Source organism: Acipenser ruthenus, chromosome 7 (genome assembly GCF_902713425.1).
Source record: "Acipenser ruthenus chromosome 7, fAciRut3.2 maternal haplotype, whole genome shotgun sequence".
In the NCBI taxonomy this organism is placed as follows: domain Eukaryota; kingdom Metazoa; phylum Chordata; class Actinopteri; order Acipenseriformes; family Acipenseridae; genus Acipenser; species Acipenser ruthenus.
This window is the reverse complement of record NC_081195.1, coordinates 50,370,590-50,392,362: the sequence shown is the minus strand read 5'-3', so window position 1 is coordinate 50,392,362 and position 21,773 is coordinate 50,370,590. Positions and strand designations below refer to the sequence as shown.

The following is a 21,773-nucleotide window of genomic DNA, read 5'->3' as shown; positions in this document are numbered from 1 at the left end:
AGTGGTGAGCGGAGCCTAAAAAATAATTGGCCATTCCAAATTGATAGAAAATAATAAAAAAAAAGATTGGCAACGACTAAATTAAAAAAAAAAAAAAAAAAAGAAATGTCACCTTTTGTTGCCTTAGAGTCTGGAATTAAAATGCATTAATATATATATTTTTTTCATTTATCTACACATTCTACCCCACAAATTCCCAAGTGAAAAAAATATTCTAGAAATTTGTAGAAAATTAATTAAAAATAAAAACTGAAATAGCTTGGTTGGATAAGTGTCCAACCCCCTTGTAATAGCAATCCTAAATTAGCTCAGGTGTAACCAATCGCCTTCAAAATCACACACCAAGTTAAGTGGCCTCCATTTGTGTTAAATTGTAGTGATTCACATGATTTCAGGATAAACTCAGCAGTTCCTGTAGGTTCCCTCTGCTGGGTAGTGCATTTCAAAGCAAAGACTCAACCATGAGCACCAAGGCGCTTTCAAAAGAACTCTGGGACAAAGTTGTTGAAAGGCACAAATCAGGGGATTGGTATAAAAAAAATATATCAAAGGCCTTCAATATCCCTTGGAGCACGGTTAAGATGATTATTAAGAAGTGGAAGGTGTTTGGCACCACCAAGACCCTGCCTAGTTCAGGCCGTCCCTCCAAACTGGATGACCGAGCAAGAAAGAGACTGATCAGAGAGGCTACCAAGATGCCAATGCCAACTTTGCAAGAGCTACAGGGCTGGTGCGCTGTTTTTATATTCAGAAATAAAATAAATATTTAAACAAAAACACTGTTCACAGAGCAAAAATAAAAGGTTTAAACAAAACAGTCTCGAACACAAACAGAACTACTGACACCAAACAAATACCGTGCTGGTCTGCCCAGCATGAGTAGCAATTCCTTTCTTTCCATTTCGTTTTTTCCTTTACACCGTGTTTTTAACTAAACATAAAATCCAACGCCCATTTAAATAAACAAACAATACACCCTTTCCTTTAAATAATAATACAATAAACACAACACATTTATTTAAAGCAGGGCTTTGTCCTGCCCCCTCTAATTGTGTGCAGGGCTTTTCTTCTGCCCTGCCACAGTAGCTTATACTGCTCATTTTGCATAGTAGGCAGAACAATTGCCTATTTTACATAATTGCAAATATAGTCCTGCCAATTGTTCAAGATGTCAGTCAATCCATGTATTGTACAATCTATCTATATTGATCTGAATGTTAACACGATAAACCCTAAACCTAGGTTCAAAAACTGCTTAGTTACATGCTCAGCAAAACCCAGGATTATTTTGTAACTCAAAGGACACCATTATTCTCTTTTTCACTCATATGGTCAACAAAAAACAGGACTGGGTGAAGGACAAATGGGTTTTCCACCATTTAACTATTTGGTTGCACAATTTTAGAAGGTGTAAAATATGAATTGTGTAACATGGAACAATCGCAATATTATTTTATTCTGTATATATAGAGAGAAAGAGAGCAGTAGACTTGATTGTTCAGGGATCAAGTCGTATCAAAAGCTTAGGTGAAAAAAAAATCTTCCAGTATTCCAGTATGCAATAGCTTGTCCTCTTTTTTATTCCATAATTGAGCAGATGTATAAAGATCTGTAATCCAATTTGTACTATTTGTTTGTGAAGGAGAATAGAATATTATAAAACCAGTTAAAAAAAACCCTCAGCAACCAAAAAAGTTAATTTGAGGACCAGTTTTGTAACAAAACTTTATTTTCCTTTCACAAAAATTGCATCTTCTCTGTCTACTCTGGGAGTGAAAAATAACTTGGTTATGAGATGAAAAGGGGGGGGGGGGGGGGGCTGAGGATCAAATGATAAAAAGGGGCTTTAAGAAAAAAAAATGTATCAAAAATATGCCCTGCTCCTAAAAGTAGAACCAAAATGCAATGCTAACTCAGCATTGGCCAGTTATGAGGGAGGGTTGGCATTTGAAACAAATCTCCCTCAAACTAGTGCCAGTTGACTTTTGTTATCACAAAACCAGCTGTCGCATAGAAACTATATAAATCCCTGAATGTTTCTAACTGCACTGCACAGCTTCAATTTCATCCTCACTGCAAGTCAAGGTACCAAAGTTTAACTTAATATACCCAAGGATTCAAACAACAGAAAAGCATTAGTGTTCTTGTTAAAACTATTTACTGTAACATTTAAAAGACTGTGTTCCAAGAAGAGGATAGAATTTAATATATTGTTTTTGTCTAATTTTCAAAAGAGAATTTGATATGTGTTTTGTAGAATAACTTTTTTTCTTGCAATTTGAGTGAATCAGGATGGATTTGCCTCCTGATCAGAATTACTGTGTTGCTCGACCAGTTTATTCCAAACCTTCATTTGAAGAGGACAATGAAACAAAGGCAAGGGTTCCTAAAACCGTTCGGGAAAGATTAAAAAAATCATGCAGGTAAGCAACCTTATATTTTCATGACTAGAAAGTGTTTTTGTATTTCATGCTATATACTAAACCTAAATTGGATGAAGAAAAAAGGCAAGTCTACCATCACATTTACAAGTTAAGCAGGGGTAGTGAACTCCTATAGTGAAGGGGTATTCCACAGCAAGTTTAAAAGGAATAATCAGCATTTTAATTCCTATAGCATCTGGTCAGCGGTTCATTGGTTGGCTCAATTTAATAATTAAGAACTGGTTAAAAAGAAGACATGGACTGGAAGCACCACGTTGTATCTCAGTTGTTCACACAGAGGGTCGTTCGTAGTCAAAGTGTTTGTTCTTATTATACTCTCAATTACTTAAGTGAACTAATTAAACCAGTGTCCAGTTTTTAATCAGTTAAATGTCTAGTGTGGAATATCCTTCATACACCAGAGTTGTAAACCCTTGTCTTCACGAAACTGTTCCTTGTTCTGTTTCTGTTTCTGTTTCTGCAATGATTTAATTTTCACACATAAAAATTAAAACACATTAAAATTGAAATATGAGAATCCTAGTAAACTAAATGCCAGAGTCTTGATTTAGTAGCAAGTGCACGTATTTCTCTTTGTACAATAACTTATCTGAGGTAAAAGTGTATGACTTACAAACACACAAAGTTGAAGGAGAGTGTGCTCACTGTAAAATTCAATTAAACACCTCTGGAGTTTATTTACAATATTTGCCAGCAGACCCGGCGCATGTTGGAGACTGCCGATTATTTGAGACTGGCGTTTATATTACATCACTAGCTTCACATGCTTCATGCGGTCATTGAGAAGCCCCTAACACACAACCTTGTAGCAACATCGTAACTCAATTTAAACATTCCAGCAACTTTGTTAAAGGTTGTGTGTCAGTGGGAACTAAGTAACAGTTTCATTTTATAACAAAATTACATTGTATTGTACACCCTCAAGTATAAAGCGAAAGTATTATTACGGCCTTTTTATATGCAGTGGTTAACAAGGATACGGTATACAAAACATTGGAAAATAAACAAGCAGGAGTATGAATTTGTATTTACAAATGGAATTAGATCTACCATTAATAATAATAATAATAATAATAATAATAATAATAATAATAATAATAATAATAATAATAATAATTATTATTATTATTATTATTATTATTATTAAATCCACTAAAAGACAGCCCTAGGTGTGTAGGTTATACTTACAGCATAATAATAATAATAATAATAATAATAATAATAATAATAATAATAATAATAATAATAATAATAATAATAATACAGACTTCTAAAATGTTTTTTAAAATGAACAATAAAAGTAATAAGTATCATTATTTTTTTAAAAAAAGTATTGTTTAATCTCAGACTTGTTAATACAACAAAACATGTTAAAATACACCAAGAAGTTTGGATATGGTCTACTTTCAACACGCTTAAAATTATCAAAAGTTTTAATAATGTAATAACTGCATTAAACAAACATGAATTACATGTAGGCATACCTTAAATTACATTTTCTATTATTATTATTTATTAATCCTGAGAGTCACTTTCATCGCAGTCACTTATTAGCAGTTCATTATGCTCAAGCTCCTCCTCATCTTCCTCATCTTCAATGGCAATGACAGAGACCCGGCGTTTAATAGAGACCCGGCATTTATTTACAATATTTGCCAGCAGACCCGGAATGTATTGGAGACAGGAGATTATTTGAGACCCGGCAATTATTCAGAGTTTTACCATATATTCACTGACACTTGGAACCATTATTTGAATTGAAATTACCCATTACTGCAATACTTAATTTTGTTGATGATCAGCATCCGATTTTTTTAATACATAAAAAGGTATGGTACAAGATTTATTTAGGTTTAAACTATAAACCTCCTTTTAAAACAGCAGAAGGGTTTCATGAAATTAAAGTCTGCTGTGTGCATTCCTAATACATTGCATGTCTGTTTATCTTAAGCTGTTCAGCCAAAAGAGCCAAGGACATAACAAAAGGTTTGCTGCCCATTTTAGACTGGCTACCAAAATACAAAATAAAGGAATGGCTGCTGAAAGACATCATCTCAGGAATCAGTACTGGACTTGTAGCTACTTTACAGGGTAAATAGCTGTATTTTGTTTATAAATTTTTATTTTAATAATATTATTTCTGGAAGGTTACTGTATTTCTAAATGTCCTTTTCCCTCTGAGCTTGTCTTACAGAACTTGGTAACTTCCCTTTATACCATTGTATAGTTTACTGTGCTTTTACGATGCCTATACCATATATTAATTGTGCTTTCACTATGGTATGCAGCAGTAAACCTTTATAAAGGTACATTGGTAAAATCAGACAGCCCAGTGAATAATAATTGATGTCAATTAAATAGTGGATTAAGCTTTGTGTTAATCTTATTTTCCTCTTTCATGACTTTTGAACATTAATTGATTTAATTAATGGGGTTTCCATGGGGGTCAATTTACACGTGAAATGGTGATGCGCGTGCACATTTGGGAGAATTACTCGTGTAAATCAGGTTTCTGGAGGCTTTTTTATTATTGGTTTTTGCTGTGGGTTTACAGTTCTGTATAAAACCACTTACCATGAACTGCGTTATGCCCTTGTTATAGTATTAAAGCAGCTGTTTGAGAATACCCTTGCTGTAAAAACTATGCTAAAGTTAAACGCAGAGCAAGTGAGCTGCTTAAATGTAACTGAATTAATTACCGTTCTTTTTTTGATACCATCTATGTCCAAAGACAACACGTGTCTGCCCTCCACGTTAATAAATATAGTTGGTGAACTGGATGTCATGAGCCAGCTCGATCGCCCAAAACAGCTCAACAAACATCCAACAAGTTGTTGATGCCCTCTCAGAACTGACCAAATAAAATTGCAAATGAACGTATTGATTGTGTTTTATTTGTTTGCATCATTAATATTTAACACAACAGTAAATCCAACACAACTTAAAAGAAAGGAGAGAATCTCTGACAGCACAAGCCTCCTCAGATCGCTGCTGTCCAATTGAAACTGGCGGCTGAGGTGACCTTCACAGTTGCCAAGTCCACTTATAATAAGCGGAATCTGGATTGTTTTTTGAGAGTGGCGGGTTGTCATTTGCATAAACACCCACTCTAACATGGGTTGCGCTTGTTTTGGACTTGTTGTGAAAGGCAGTGCCGCTTTTTTTTTCTCGTGAGACTGTAACCTTCCCCTTCTCACGTCTCACAGGCTGATTCCTGAACACCTAATTTTGTTGTTGACAAGAGTTTGTGCAGGCTACAGCAGGCAATTTTGGGAACGAATTAATGCACTTCAGTCCGTTTCATCAGTATCTGCCACCTCCCTTTCAAGTGCCCATTACCCGTATTTGCCCAAGCGTGGTGCTGAATGCTTCCTCAGCAGCTGTCAGCCGTCCGGACGGGTAGGGTTTCTAAGCCAGGGTAGTATACGCAGCATCACCTGATCCCCTATATGCTGTATTGCCTGAATGAAAGGCTCAGCCGGTTTTCAGCCATGGTGATCTGCAATACCTGTTGGTCAGTTTCATTTTATACCTCCGAGTTTATTTTTAATTAATGAGTCGTAAGACAAATGAGTTGACACAGTATTCACTACTAGCAACATGACACGCCACTAATGACATTTGAAAAACAATTTGGGCAAGAGCAGTAAAACACATTATTAACCAACCAGGCACAAGGTATTTTGCTTAGCAACTTAGATTCACTCGTGGACCTGTTCTCTGTGCATGGAAACCACATTTTCACAAAATTTCACTAGTAATCTTCAAAAACAGCACAAGTACTTTACGCATACCTAATTTACATATCAACCCCCACCTTTCCCATTCATTTCCATGACGTCGGGTCAAAAGCCTGGTTTACTCGAGTAAAATAAACTGAGCGAACGGAAACACTAAAAAGCATTTACACAAGACATTTTTCTTACGTAAATGTCTCGATTTGAAAAAAAAAAACTTGCATGGAAACCCCATGACTGATAAGTATCATTATGGAGATGTTGTTTGAATGACAGCAGTTGGTGATGTCTTAACCTGTGTTGTGTTGCTCAGGTTTGGCCTATGCATTGCTGGCTTCAGTCCCGCCTATATATGGTCTTTATGCAGCCTTCTTCCAGTTTCTGACATATTTTTTCATGGGAACTTCGAGACATATTTCTATTGGTAAGTAGTTTACAGTCTATACAAGGTAGAATGCACATTGTGGGCAGAGAGCAAAAACAGGCAGGCAGCTTAATACAGAGCACCATTATAGAATGGCATTCAGGAGCCATGGTTTAAACTGTGCACTATACGTGTTTATGAGAATGCAAGTGAAATGGCAAATACACATACACTTCATTGGAATTCAATAGGGAAATTATATATTTTGTCAAATGGAGTTAGGATTCTTGCTAGTGTTACCATAAATGCACAAATGAACACTATATACTATTGCCATATAGACTGTATTAAATGTAATGTTGAGAAACCCAGTATTACAGTTTGCATTTTTTCACAATGCAAACTGTTTCTTTCTTTTTTTTTTCATTTTACAGGGCCGTTTCCTGTGACTAGTCTGATGCTTGGATCAATAGTCCTGGCCATGGCTCCTGAAGAGAATTTCAAGATTAAGAGGAACAGCACAGGGCTTAATGGAACAGCAGTGGATATTGCAGCCATGAATGAATATAGAGTTCTAGTGTCCAACACTGCGACAGTTCTCATGGGAATTCTTCTGGTAATGTACCATGTATCTGTTATACTGTATGTGTAGGAACAATTGAGTGGCTTCCAAACTGAAATATTATTTAAATTTGGAGAGATTGAGGACTTACTATGAACATCCACACTAGACACAAGGACATTTCAATTAATAGCCGTGGTATAACTGTATCGATATGAAACCCAGACAAGAGCATGTTTCGAACAGATACGGTTACGATACGACTCTGAACTGTTGCTTCAACCATTTAACAAAAATACTTCAACTCTCTTTGCTACTGCAATAATAGACATCATCCCTATGTGATAAAAGAAGTGTAAATGTGTTTAGAAGTGTTTACTCAAACTCCACAAAACAAAGAAACAAATCTAGACAGCCAGTGAACATAGCTGACCCAATCAGCAAAAAGGCTAGCAATCGATTGTGCAATATTTACTCATTTTTAAACAAATTACTATGACTAAACAAAATGTCAATAACTGACTTGGGTTTCAGGGTTGCACCTCTCTTCTAAAATTCGTCCACAAATGCTAAAAGCCCTTTCAAATGGGGCCCTGGATGCAGGAATGCTGAGGATGAACCGTGCTAATTTTGACAACGAAGGGAACTTCTGTTGATAGAAATGCCACCAGTTTAAAAACACAGTCAGGCCTTGGGTTGTCTGCGGTAAGCTTTATGGCCACATATGAAGCCACTTCGTCATCCAAAGGCTGATTAATACAGTCCTTTTTAATACACGGCGGGTATATTTCTCACCTTGGCATGGCCTCTCAGCTTCTCTCCCCATGGTCCTCAGGTAAGATTTTTAATAGTTTTTTACAAGTAAAGGTCTGTGGTGCACTCTCCATATAAGGTCATAAATCAAGTTCTAATGTTTTTAGCCTTTGTGGGTATAACAGCCTGGTTCCATAAAAGTCTTTTAAAAAGAAGTCTTGTTTCATAATCGTGATGGTTTGAAACTTTGCCTTCACTTCTTTGAGAAGGTTCCAGGCCATTGCTGTCCTTTCTGTGACCTCTTGTACTTGCAGCAAACAAACTCCTAACTGGTGTAACACTGGCACAATTGTTTCATTATAGAGCCAGGTTTCCGATACATATTCCTATTTAATTAATTAATCAAGTTGCCAATAATTAATCAGTTTACCGGTAAATACCACCTACAATGTATATGTCATTATTATCAAGATCTTCTTTTGAGCAGTGTATTGGGGTTCAATTTATTATTTTTACTTTTTCTTTTTTCAGCTGATCATGGGAATACTTCAGATTGGTTTTTTGGTGCGGTACCTTTCAGATCCATTGGTTGGAGGATTCACCACCGCAGCTGCCTTCCACGTGGTTGTCTCTCAAGTCAAATTGGTGTTGGCTGTGCCAACAAAGAACTACAATGGAGTTCTATCTGTTATATATGTGAGTACTGTTTTTATATTGAGAGGAACGGTAGTTCCTCGCGCCAAATTATCAGCGAAGCGCGAGAACTGCCAGACTCTCTATACAGCAAGGATAGTTTACGTGTTTTCAGGGTGTTGGCGCAGCAAAAGTAAATCAGCCAAAAGCACCATTTTCATTTTTAATTCTTAGGTGAAATGTAGCAAAAAAAAGTCAATACCTGTCATACAGTAAGAGAAATAAGTCGCCAAAGTAAGGTAAAAATGTCCTTCTCCTTTTTCTCCCAACGTATTTTTTTGCAGACCCCAGGCACGTTTATCCATGTAATGTACATTACAGGACATCCGAGTTTAATGACAATCAACTTGTTTTGTCAACGTGAAAATATACTAGGGAATGCACTTATTGTGACGTCTGTATTAAATTATTTATATTAATTTATTTATGTTAAATTATTTATCTATGTTTTAAAATTGAACATTTGCCTGCAAAAATTATTATTCTTTATTTAAATATATAAAAAAGGTCTGGTATATGTGGGATTTGAACCTGTAACCTTCAGTTTGCGAGCGTGTTGTGTTATTACTGTCAGTGCTACACGATTAGTTGAGACAAATCGTATTTTGAAAGATGAAGTCAGCCAGCTGAGAATTCTCGGGGGACTCATATTTTTTAGATTTTTCGAGTCATCATCATCATTCTGAGATTCTGTTCTTGAGCGCTGAAAATTTTTGGTTTCCTGTCAGTGTAATGCTCATTGTGGTCTCTGCTGGCGCAAGGAAATACTGGTTGATGAGAGTAACGCTATTTGTGGTCCCCACTGAACAAAAAGGAACGTTTATTTCTGACAATTAGCTATATGCTGAAGGATAACCTATATATTTGGTAAAAGTAAAACATAAATAAATAAATACATTAATAAATATTGAAATAAATGAATACATATACATTTATTTATTTATTTATTTATTTATTTATCTATCTTGATATTATTTATTTATTTTTCACTATCATGTAAACACTGCCATCTAATACTGTATAAAACAAAAATAAATACTCAACAGTTCTTGTTTAATTGTATATTAGTAAAGATTTTAGTACATAAAGGTCCTCATGCTTTCATATATTTTTACTTTCAAATTAAAAAATATATTGTAATGACGTAGACAATTGCTTTGACCCCCATACTTTTACAGTTGTGCCTATTTGCTTTGTGCTTGGCAAGGTTGAAAATCTTGAGGCTTGTGTTTTTGATATCTCCACTTTAAATGGCTGGGCACTTTTGATATAGATGTATATATTCATCCCAGTTTGGGAAGTTTCCTCACATATTTTTCTGAAATGGATGAAAAATAAATTGTAAAGCTTAACGGAACAAATTACAGAGTTTAAGGTTAAAATGACTCATCTAAAAATGTATTCTTTTTTTTCCACAGACAATCATAGACATATTTAGAAACATTGGTAAAACCAACATTGCAGATCTGATTGCTGGATTGCTGACTATTATCATTGTGATGTCAGTAAAGGAAGTCAATGATCGATTCAAACATAAGATTCCAGTTCCTATTCCCATTGAACTGTTTGTGGTAAGATCTGAGAAAACTGCATGTTTCACAGGTAGTGTTCAGAATATATTTCTGTAAGTGTTGGCATTTTGATCTGCTTGTAAAGACAGCACCAGTATCATACTCTGTTTTCTATTGCAGACTATTGTAGCTACAGGGATCTCATATGGTGTGGATCTTGAGACAAAATACCATGCCTCCATTGTCAAGGACATCCCAAAAGGGTATGTTATGTTTAGCTTTCTTCCTCAAGAACCACACACCTGAAGCTAGAGGTGTGTGGATAATTCGGTTGATCTAAGGGTATGAAAATAAATGTGAACATCTTCAAAACTCAGTTTGCTTGTGTTATATTTGTGAGATCTATTTAACCAGGTCTTCTTTTTACCTCTACAATTCATTTGCGTAACAGTACAGTACCCCCCCCCCCCCCCCCCCCCTTGTAACAGTACAGTATCTCTGTGTGTAACAGTACAGTATCTCCCTGTGTAACAGTACAATATCTCTGCGTGTAACAGTACAGAATCTCTGTGTGTAACAGTACAGTATCTCCCTGTGTAACAGTACAATATCTCTGTGTGTAACAGTACAGTGTCTCTGTGTGTAACAGTACAGTATATCTGTGTGTAACAGTACAGTATCTTTGTGTGTAACAGTACAGTATCTCCCTGTGTAACAGTACAGTATCTCTGTGTGTAACAGTACAGTATCTCTGTGTGTAACAGTACACTATCTCCCTGTGTAACAGTACAATATCTCCCTGCTAACTTCCACTGCATTATGTGCTTGGATATATTGTGTTAAACAAAAGCCTGTTCCCCTTGTATTCTATTGTCCTCAGTCACAAGGCACATTGAACACCCTTGTTATATTACTTGACAATCAGCTGAGGCAGTGATAGATGGACATTCACATGGACTGTAGTTGCTGTTGTACTGTAGTCAGTGGCTAACTTTATTATCAAGCTCATCTCTTCACCCCAGTTTTCCAAGAAGGTGGATGACTAGCCAACCAGAGTACACAAGATTTTTAGAGATGACTGCATTGTAGGGCTGCAATGAAAGGTACATTTTGACCTTCGAAGGTTCAGAACACATTACCGAAGGAAGGATTGAACCTTCGATGGTTGAGGCATATTGCTTCAGTGTAAGGGCCACTGTTTGTTTCTTGTTTTGTTTGATTGTTTTTTTTAACTAAAGGATGTACTATTTTGGTGTTAATGCTAATGTTGAAGAACAAGAATGAAACAACACAAGCTCATGTTGGAGTTGTTTTTAGTGGGTGAAAGCAATGCTACATAAAGAGAAACCAACTTTGTAAAGTGTGCTGTAATTATCTGTTACTGAAACTATAACTACTGTAGCTAGTTCGTAAATTTGACAATGTGTTTTTACTAATGTGTGTTTTCTTTTACTAGGTTTTTACCCCCTCAACCTCCGGATGTATCAATGTTTGCTGACATAATAGGCTCGTGTTTCTCTACAGCTGTAGTGGGGTATGCTGTAGCTGTTTCAGTGGCAAAGGTGTATTCTATAAAACATAACTATCAAATTGATGGCAATCAGGTGAGTCTAGAGTCTGTGAAGACAATAGAGGCATTAAGTGGTCTTAATGGACTTGGAATTTCATGAAATTAAAAAGTAGGATAGAAGATGAGATTTTTTAAAAAATGAAAATGGATTAAAGAACATACATACTTCTCACCCCAAAATATCTCATTGGGTGATTAAGCTTTTTAATGTGCTCTTGTAATTTAGCATTCTTAGAAATTATGCAAAGTTCAATATAACTGTAGCTATTTGAGTTACATTGTTATTATTATTATTATTTATTTCTTAGCAGACGCTCTTATCCAGGGCAACTTACAATTGTTACAAGATATCACATTATTGTTTATATACAATTACCCATTTATACAGTTGGGTTTTCACTGGAGCAATCTAGGTAAAGCACCTTGCTCAAGGATACAGCAGCAGTGTCCCCTACCAGGGATTGAACCCACGACCCTCCGGTCAGGAGTCCAAAGCCCTAACCACTACTCCACGCTGCTGCCCGTTAGCTGAAATATTAGCAAACCTAACGCATGATTCGTTCAGTGAGAGTAGAGGAAATGTCCTCAGGCTACAAAGGAATAAACTGACTGCTTCATTTTACAGGAGCTTGTTTCCTTTGGTGTCAGCAACATATTTGGAGGATCTTTCTCTGGCTTTTTTGGCTGCACAGCATTGTCACGATCTGCTGTCCAGGAGAGCACTGGTGGACAGACTCAGGTAATGTCTGCAGCGGTTATATTGTATGAAGCTCTGTTAAACTGGAATATTTGTTCCCTGTAATTCTGCACTAATAATATGCATAAGATATTTGGAGTTCCTTGAGTTGTTTTGTGTAGTAGTCACTCGGTACCTGTGGTATTGGGAGAATTCAACAAACAACACTTCCAGTCAATAAATATAAGTATATAGCTCAGAATTAAAATTGACAAAAAATTAAATTTTACTCTGACATCATTGTAAAGGGTCAGGGTAATCTTTGTGTTCTTTTTAATATTTTTGACAAGATCTCGTCTTGCATTCCCACGACCTCTGACTCTAACCCTGATCGCTGTGAGGAGTTTGCCTCATACTTCAGCAAAAAATTGAAATTTTAAAGGCATCATTTCTTATCTCGCTATCTCTGTTCTTTCAGATTTCTCGCCTGTCTCTTCCACAGATACACACTGGTTGATCAGTAAGGCCAAAGATTCCACCAGTGCTAATGACCAGTGGCCCACTAGTACTGTTAAACTTTGCTCTGATACTCTGTCCCCTTCCACTACTAATATAATTAATCTGTCACTTCTCAAAGGCTTTGTCCCTATTGAACTAAAACAAGCCATTGTTAAAGCAATTCTAAAAATGCTTCACTGAACCCGGCAGTGGTTGAAACTTTTGTACTATCTCTAATCTCCCTTTTCTGGCTAAACTACTTGAGCAAGCTGTTACAGATCAGTTGGTCTTATCTCTCACAAATTAATATAATGGAAAAATTTCAATTTGGGTTTATAATGTCACACAGTACTGTAACGGTGATGGTTAGGATTGTTATCAACCTCCTTCTTAATGCTGACGAGGGTGCTTTTAGACCTTACTGCTGTGTTTGACACCATCGACCATCAGATTATCCTGAAGCGTCTTGAAAATCTGGTAAATTTGAGGGGGAATGCTCTGGAATTGTTCCGCTGATATTTATTGGACCAACATCAATATGTGTCTTACGGTGGCTGAATTCCAGTACTGAAGCAGTTTTATCTGCTTGTTTGGCATATGTACAAGCTTGGATGTCTAACAATTTTCTGAAATTAAATGCAAGCAAACCTGAGCTGTTGGTAATAGGATCTAAACCCAGCTCTATTCTTTTCCTAGGGTTTCTTTTGGTGATTTCACTGTTGGTGCCTCTTCGGTTGTTCGCAGTTTGGGTGTCCAGCTAGACCTTTGAAAACTATATTTCTACTGTGGTTAAGGCAGGGTTTTATCACCTGAAGAGAATGTCCAGTTTGTCTCATGCATGCCTTTGTAACCTCTCGACTGGATTACTGCAATGTTCTTTTTGCTTGTCTTCCTACTCATTCTCTGAATCGTCTTCAGATGGTGCAAAATGCAGTGGCAATGATCTTGACAGGAACTAGATGGACAGAACATATCACCCTGGTGCTTTTTTGTTTGCATTGGCTTCCTGTTCATTCTTGTGTTGCCTTCAAGATTCCGTTGCTGACATACAAGACTTTGCATGGTCAGGGTTTTAGTTACATTATGGGCCTTCTCAGCTCTTACATCCCTAGAAGACATCTTAGATCGTCAAACTCTGGAAGACTTTGTTTCCAAGATGCGTTACTCTTGGTGGGCGTAGTTTTAGCTGTGCTGTCCCTTCTCTCTGGAACTCTGCCCGGCTGCATTCAGGACTCCACATCAGTGTTGAATTTTAAATCCACTCTTAAGACACATTTGTTCTCGGCAGATTTTTTACAGTGATCTTGTTTTTAAAGCTTTTAATGTTTTTGTAATTATTGTTTTTATGATCTTAGGAATTGGTTTTTAATGTATTTTTGAATTGACTGTTTATTGTTTTGTTTTGTTTTATTATTGTTGTTATTACTATGTTCCTGATTTAGGTTTTTCATAATGCGCAGCGCCCTGAGACACCTTGGTGTGAAGGGTGCTATATCAAATTAAAGTTATTATTATTATTATTATTATTATTATTATTATTATTATTATTATTATTATTATTAATAATAATAATAATAATAATAATAATAATAATAATAATAATAATAATAATAACAAACAGCATCAAATGACTGTTTTGTTATTTTTTTGTTTAACATTACAGCATATATTTTGTATTCAGTAAATAGCACACATGTAGCAGTTAAGGTTAACATCAATATTTACACTCCAAACTGTCTTAGCCTTTACTATTTGTATGTCAACATAATATGTAATCCCATCCTTTTTAAGTTTGAAAATAATTAAAAAGAATAAATCATGAACTTCTTAAAATATATAAATATTAAAAAAATAACACATGCTTTTCTTCTGCAGATTGCTGGGTTTCTCTCTGCCTTGATAGTATTTATTGTAATTGTCGCTCTGGGGAACCTGTTGGAGCCTCTGCAGAAGGTACACTTCAATTATTTCAGATTGCTTGCTATTAAAACCATGTAATTGAATTACAGTACCAAACCCAACCCCTTGCTATGCATTTGACATTCATGCTGACTTGTTTTGCAGTCTGTACTGGCAGCCATAGTCATTGCCAACCTCAAAGGAATGTTCATGCAGGTCCTTGACGTTCCGCGCCTCTGGAGGCAGAACAAGACTGACTCTGTGAGTTATATAAAAATTTAATTCCCATTATTTTACACTAGTATTCTTTGTTTGTAGTTTAAATACATGTTATGCAGTAATACTAACAGAACATTCCACCAAGTATCTTTTAGCATTACTACATACTCTACCATTCACAAGAGGATTTACACTTTGTTTCTTTTCTAGATTATTTGGGTCGTGACGTGTGCTGCATCCATAATTCTGGGCCTTGATCTCGGGCTGTTGGCAGGTCTTGTCTTTGAGCTGGCCACAGTTGTGATCAGAACACAGTTGTCAGTATCTTTTATGCTGTTGTATGACAAACCCTGTTAATGGTTTTCCATATGATCTAAAACTGAGAAGTGACATATCAAGGGCCTAATTCAATTAACATTTAACTGAAAACATCCTTTTGTCTTTAAACAAACCCCACTCCAGAGGTCCATTGTGTTTGATATTTCACAGATGACCTTTAACCTAGGATTTGAATATCATTAATGCATTCAATTCTTTACATTGTCTATGATGAGAATCTTTTTTTTCTCCGCTACCCCAGCCCCACATGTGCTGCCCTTGGGAACGTTCCAGGAACTGACATTTACAAGAATATAAAGGACTACAAGAATGTAAGAAAAGTGTATTGCTATAGCAATATATCCTGTTCCTTCTGTCAAAATAAATAAATGCATACACTGGTGTCTTTGAAGCAGACATTTGACCACAATATTATAGTGTTTTCATCTACATATACCATTTTTTTTTTTAATTTGTAGGTTGTTTTAAATAATTGTAGTACTACAGTACACATAATGTGACAGTATATGGTATACTATTAAGTGCTCAGCAACTCATTCTTATTTTTGCAGATTGATGAACTATCTGGTATTAAGATCTTCAGATGCAGTGCACCAATCTACTTTGCCAACATGGATTTTTTTAAAGATCGTCTGAAAGCAATTGTAAGTTTTTAAGCCACATAAAAATGTCAACACTTTAAAATGTATAAATGTGTTTGAAATTGATTTCTAAAATTGCTTAAACCTTTCAGGTGGGATTTGATGCAGTCAGAGTGTTTAGAAAGAGGAATAAAGCACTGAAGATGATTCAGAAGCTTATCAAAAAGGGGAAGTTAAGATCCACAAAGGTGCAGTACAATTTCCTAAACATGATTCTTCATTAACTGTATGTAAAAAAATTAAAATAAATGGCCTAATGTAAAAAATAGAATTACTAAATGTAATGTGTTATGTTAAGAACACTAACCCAAACTGTTTTGTCCCTAATTATACATTTATTGCAAATTGTGTGTTTTCCTTTATCAAACCTATTCTGTGTTATTTAAAACATGTTTTTTGGGGGATATAGTACTGAGCTGTATCTTTAGCATAACACTGCAAATTGTTCGTGACCTTTACTAGACTACGGGTTTGGTGGTTAAGATGCATGTATTTAAAAGTAGCCAAGCCCTAGTAGTGACATATTTTTCTCAATGGTAGAATGGCGTGCTGACAGATCTGGGTGTGGATAACAAAGCTTTTGAAAGTGATCCAGAGCAGGATCCTGAGGAGGCAGAAGATGTTGATGTGCCCACGAAGGAGGTGGAAATCCAAGTGGACTGGAACACTGACCTTCCACTGAAAGTGATCGTGCCCAAAGTTACCATTCACAGCCTCATCATTGATTTTGGTGCAGTCTCCTTCCTTGATGTGGTATCAGTCAAGGGCTTGAAATTGGTAAGTAAATCATTCCTGGTTTGAAACTCTTGAGTTTCAATGCTACCAAAATCTTGTAGCCAACTAATTAGGGGTTTTAAGCAACCAATGTGCAGTATGAGAAATTAATGTAAGCAGAAAACAGATTTCAGAAATAAAAAACATACCAGCGGGGAAGGGCTTCAAGACCTGATACATCCTACATATCTAAATTATCACAATAATTGGCTGTAGAGTTCACTTGCCACAACACCTAAAACATGCAGATCTGGCCAATCATTATGTAGTTATAGTAAAATGATTCGACAAACATTTCACTGAAGACATTGAGAAAGACTTCCAGTCGAAATGCTTGTCATAGAATTGTATAGCAAAAGTTTATTTGACTATTAATACATAAACCACCATTGAGTAAGTTATAGTTATGGATGAAATACCTGCGCAAACCATTGTATTATGCAGCACACAAAATATCCCATGATGACACACAATACTGTACATTGTGATACAAGGGGCTGTTTTGGAAGGAATATGAGTGTATACTTCTTCCTATATCACAGGAGACAGACAGCTCTTCCTATTGATCAACTATAAAAGACTAAATCGTGTTTTGTTTTTCTTCCAATATTGCAGATTGTGAAAGAATTCATGCGGATAGATGTAAATGTATACATAGCAGGATATGATGGTATGTACCAAAAGATACCACCAGGTGGACTGTTTACAAAAGTTAATACCAAAAAAGATAAAGTATAAACAAAACACCTACCAAAAAACAGAAAAGCATGTTCAGCTTTTTGTCATGTTTACTGGTCCTTTATGTTTTTATTTTGTGTATTTTTTTTGCTCATCCTCTGACCCTGACCCAGCACTCTGTATGTCCCTCTGATCTACCAACAGAGTAAAATATATACAAGTGCATTGCCAGTGCAAATCATTTCTAGTGTTCTTTTATGGTCATTGCAAATCTGATTTTTTAAATTATTATTATTCTATTGATCGGCACTGGCTATGTACAGAAAAAAGGAAAATGTATATTCCATGTTGATGACAGTACATCGTCTAATTTATAGATGAAATTATCCAGAAAATGGAAGTATGTGGCTTTTTTGATGACACCGTGAAGAAAGACATTCTGTTCCTGACTATTCATGACGCTGTGCTCTTCATTCGGATGAAAGCTTCGTATGGCAACGTCGAAGATCCAATATTTGAGAAGGTAGGGGTTGTTATCAGTCTTGACCACTCAGTAGGCAGAACAATTGTCTGTGATTCAAAAGGTTACTGGTGGGAATTCAGACAAAATTCTCTGGATGGTTGGGGAGAGTGTGGATTGGTACAGATTCTTAATTTCGTCATAATGATTTTCATCATAATGAGTCATGCCCAGTAAATGAAGCCAGTATTTTCAGTTTGCATGCCCTGCACAGTGAATGAGGAGCTTGGTCACATATTTGTTTATTTTAAAGTGGGCAAACCTCCCTAAGCATGGGACCATATTAGAAAAATATACATTTTACCAAACACTTCAAATGTAATGCTTTGTGTAACATAAAGATAATCACACATTGTTTTACATTTATACTTATATGACCAATTATTCCTTGCAGATTTCTCTGATGAAGGAGTCCAAAGAACCTCTTTCATTTCCTGAAACTGATGAATTAGAGGATCATCAAGGGGTAATTCAGATATTTTGTTTTCTAATACTATCAGTTAATATTTTGTGTGTAAGGTGTCTAATTTTATACTGTAAGAGAAGTAATCGCGTGCATTTTGGTTTCCGACATCTAAAACGGCAAAATATAAATTATAATAGGATACACCCTACACACTGTATTGACTTATTATCAGTCACTAAACAGATATACTACATACATTCGTACAGTAACAGTTGATTACTCAAATATGTTTTTATTTGATAATGCACCACTAATTCAGACACTTTATTCAAGAATTGTACAATAGAAAACAAGATGAAGTCCACACAACATGGATTCACTGATTGTAAACAGGGACCAGTTTGGTCAATTACAGGGTCATTATAGAGAAGTTTGATTTGATACATTTAGTGAAAATGCTTGCTGATAGAAGTCATAAAAGTAACTCTTGCTCATTAACCAACTCCTTGTTCTCTGTTTTTATTTAAGGCTATCTATAAACTGGCTTCCTAAACTCATGACGTTGTTTTATTTGGAAAATATATGGGAAGAAGCATTCTGACATCTTCAAAAACTCGGATCACACTAAGAAGCCCCAAAAATGACTCCTTCCTGAAAGTTGTTTTAAAATGAAACTGTGTTTTAGACTTATATTAAGATAATCCGGCTGTCATTCACTCACAGTCATCACAGGATTTGCTTTCTTCAATATTTTCCTAAGCATACCATACATAATGTCCCGATGAAGGATTAATACACAACAAATGGTATGATCACTAAGGGTCTGCATTTATATAGACTTATATAGACTAGTTTAGTAGGTGTTTTAAGAGAAGTTTATGCTCAACATAAAACCAATTATATATATATTCTGTTTTACTCATTTTAAATTACTAGTTCCATATTAATATACAAAAAAATATTATATAATCCTAAATGAGCAAATATATATTTTCAGATCAAGAAGCTTCATTCCAGGGCAAATCACACAATAGATGAGTGAGGAACAATCATAGAATATCTAGCTTTAATAAAAGGAAAGGGGTGAATAAACAGGTAAACAAATCTGCAATTTTAAAGGTTTAGTATTGAAAATAACAATAAAGGCACCTATTTACAATTGTTTAATCCCAATAAAACACTGATTATCAATCAACTACCATAAAATGCACCTTAATAAGGATTGTGTTGTCTATATTTGAACCGTTCCATATTTATTGCAGTTGCTCAAAGAAGTGGACTCTGGTCATTTATTATCAGTAGCGTTCATTTATACTCTCATTTCTGTTTTTTAACCACATGTCTATCTTGTTGTGAATTTATCTTTTGATTTAGATGTTTTAATTCATCAATGTCATTTTGAAATTATATAAACAGGTTTAAAATGAAAAAAATAGCACTTTATACCTCAAGTTATAGCTTTGCTGAACAATTTTAATAAATGTCTCAAATGTATCATGTTTATTGTACATCTGAATCATCCTGACTTACTGTGACATCTTAAGAGCTGCATTTTTAGTTACAAATACACTAGAAATTGGGACATATTTTAATATTTTATTTGTCTGTGTTATTACACTTATAAAATGTATTACAGTTAACAGGGTGTGTTTGAATGAGGACACACAATTTGTGTTAAAAACCCCAGTATGAAAGAAGATGTTCATGCCATTGAATTCCTGCTTAAATAAATAAATACATGAAAGAAAGCATGCGGTTGAATTTTCACAAGCACTCCTCCCCTCCATAACAAAGTGATCAATTTAGACTAAGAATACATTCCCTGGTAAACTACACAGCTGTGTAGACTAATTTGTTGAAGAGGGTTCCAGATTCATCTTACAGGTTATTGTAACTACAAGGATCTTATACACGTAAGGCTCCACTGTCGAAAGCATGCTGAGAGTTTATGCATTGTTCCCTTTCAATTCGAAGACGACCAACAACCAATACTTTTGGGGATATGCCTGCCAACAGGTCAGGTATTCACTGAGCATTTTATATCAAAGCTGCCGATAGGCCCCTCCAGGGAGTGACGTCCTTGGTCCCGCCCACTGAGGGAATAAGTAGTCACTGCGCGGAGATCACGTTCTCTTTTGCATCTCACAACCAGGTAGGTAAGGTGGGTATAAACTAACCTCTTCCAGTTGTTTATTGTCTCTTAAAAAAGAGCCCTTCTCTCTGAGTTTTCTGTAGTTCCCTTGCAATTTATAACAAAGTTGGCTTGCCATGGAATCAGAACTCGCCAGCTAAAGCCTGAGCAAAATGCTGCGCAATGGCGCTCCATTTAAAAATATTATTTCTACAGCATACATTGCCTAGCGACAGTAGTCTGTCTTTTCTAACCTTGCAGCTTGCTGCCTGTGTTTCTATCTTTCATCTGCCTCGAGCAGCTTTTTTGAAAATCGACAGAATGAAAGACTTTTCCTACAGCGAGACTCATCTCTACTGCGCCCGCCGTGGAGTCGAGTACTCTGGGCTACCTCGGTATGCACACTCGCTGTGCACGGCCTAGTCTGCCCCTACAGGTAGCTGATTACTATTGAAATTACTGCTTCGCAGTTTAAAAAAAAAAAAAACCCAGCTGCAAGCTACACGCTTGTACCGCACATGTTCCAGACGGCACCTGAGGATTGCTCCACTCCGCTGTAAGCTTGTGTGACTGCAAACAGCCCAGACTAGACATACAGCTTACCCTTGGTGCTTGAAGCCCCAGTGTCTCGGCTTCGATGCCCGCGGTACCCTCGGGTCCTCTGTGCCTCAGAGCCTCAAAAAGAAGCATGCAGCTGAAGCGCAAGTGACGTGCCTTGCTAACACAGGAGGTCTCTTGACGGCCTACCTGGATGGCATTCTGCAATCTGTAGCCCGGCCCGAACCGCTAGCTTCAGAGCTATGCTTGGGTACTCTGCTACAGATATCCGGCTTCCAAGGGTAAGCCCTGGGCAGAAGCCTGGCAGGCTTGATGGTGGCACGCAGGCAGCTGTGGCTGTCCCAGGCGAGGGTCCCAGATGTGCCTATCTCCCCTGGCCATACTTTTGGACCAGCGGTAGAGGAAATATTGCAATGCTCTAACAGGGCGCGAGAGGTGTCTTCACAGGTGGCTGTGATGCTCCCCTCCCGTGCTCCAGCATGAGAGAGGGGGAAGCAATAGCGTCCGGCAGTTACCACGGTAACCCAGACAGTTCCAATCCCCACTGTGGCACGGGGCGACCTGAGGCACCGCCTTCAGGCCTCTGCGATAGCAGGAACAGTGTGCCCCGGATTAGATAGTTTGGCAGTTCATTCCAGGGTCAGTCGGAAGCCAGACATCCGGGAAGGGGCGGAGTCACAATGCCAGAATTCATCGGTAATGCGGTACGCAAAGTGTCAGTCATGGATTGGAGGAGACGTGATTGAACTAGCTATCATGTCTGTATTGTGTGTAAGTTATTAGTGTCTTATTGTTTTGGG

At 36.6% G+C, this 21,773-nt stretch overlaps 2 protein-coding genes across 5 annotated transcripts in view; both read left to right on the top strand.

Annotated features, from left to right (window-relative positions):
* Positions 1-1,973: 1,973 nt before the first annotated feature.
* LOC117415141 (pendrin-like) lies at positions 1,974-20,035 on the top strand. 4 transcript variants are annotated; one of them, XM_034025128.3, is made up of 21 exons: positions 1,974-2,085; positions 2,292-2,423; positions 4,396-4,535; positions 6,495-6,605; positions 6,980-7,161; positions 8,392-8,556; positions 9,972-10,124; positions 10,245-10,327; positions 11,521-11,668; positions 12,260-12,373; positions 14,684-14,761; positions 14,873-14,968; positions 15,137-15,243; positions 15,507-15,576; positions 15,817-15,909; positions 15,999-16,094; positions 16,447-16,683; positions 17,296-17,350; positions 17,736-17,881; positions 18,273-18,344; positions 18,813-20,035. In XM_034025128.3, exons 2-21 carry the CDS (start codon positions 2,293-2,295, stop codon positions 18,834-18,836), a joined length of 2,301 nt encoding a protein of 766 aa, XP_033881019.2. In that variant the 5' UTR covers positions 1,974-2,085; position 2,292; the 3' UTR covers positions 18,837-20,035. The 4 variants fall into 4 exon arrangements, with proteins under 4 accessions (XP_033881019.2, XP_033881018.2, XP_034777870.2 ...); XM_034025127.3 differs by having other exon boundaries at positions 2,033-2,085; positions 2,284-2,423; XM_034921979.2 differs by lacking the exon at positions 1,974-2,085 and having other exon boundaries at positions 2,102-2,423.
* Positions 2,063-21,773, top strand: part of LOC117415142 (pendrin-like) — a 68,700-nt gene continuing 48,989 nt past the window's right edge. Inside the window, exon 1 of the mRNA XM_059027211.1 lies at positions 2,063-2,085. The gene's annotated coding sequence lies outside the window, so the exon portion shown is untranslated. The remainder of the gene's footprint in view (positions 2,086-21,773) is intronic.

What these genes read in the sequence shown, in the direction of transcription:
- LOC117415141 (XM_034025128.3), top strand. Translation starts at nt 2,293, where the DNA reads ATGGATTTGCCTCCTGATCAGAATTACTGTGTTGCTCGACCAGTTTAT. An exon ending in ATCAAATTGATGGCAATCAG is followed by an intron (nt 11,669 to 12,259) that starts GTGAGTCTAGAG and finishes TTCATTTTACAG; the next exon opens with GAGCTTGTTTCCTTTGGTGT. An exon ending in TGTTGGAGCCTCTGCAGAAG is followed by an intron (nt 14,762 to 14,872) that starts GTACACTTCAAT and finishes CTTGTTTTGCAG; the next exon opens with TCTGTACTGGCAGCCATAGT.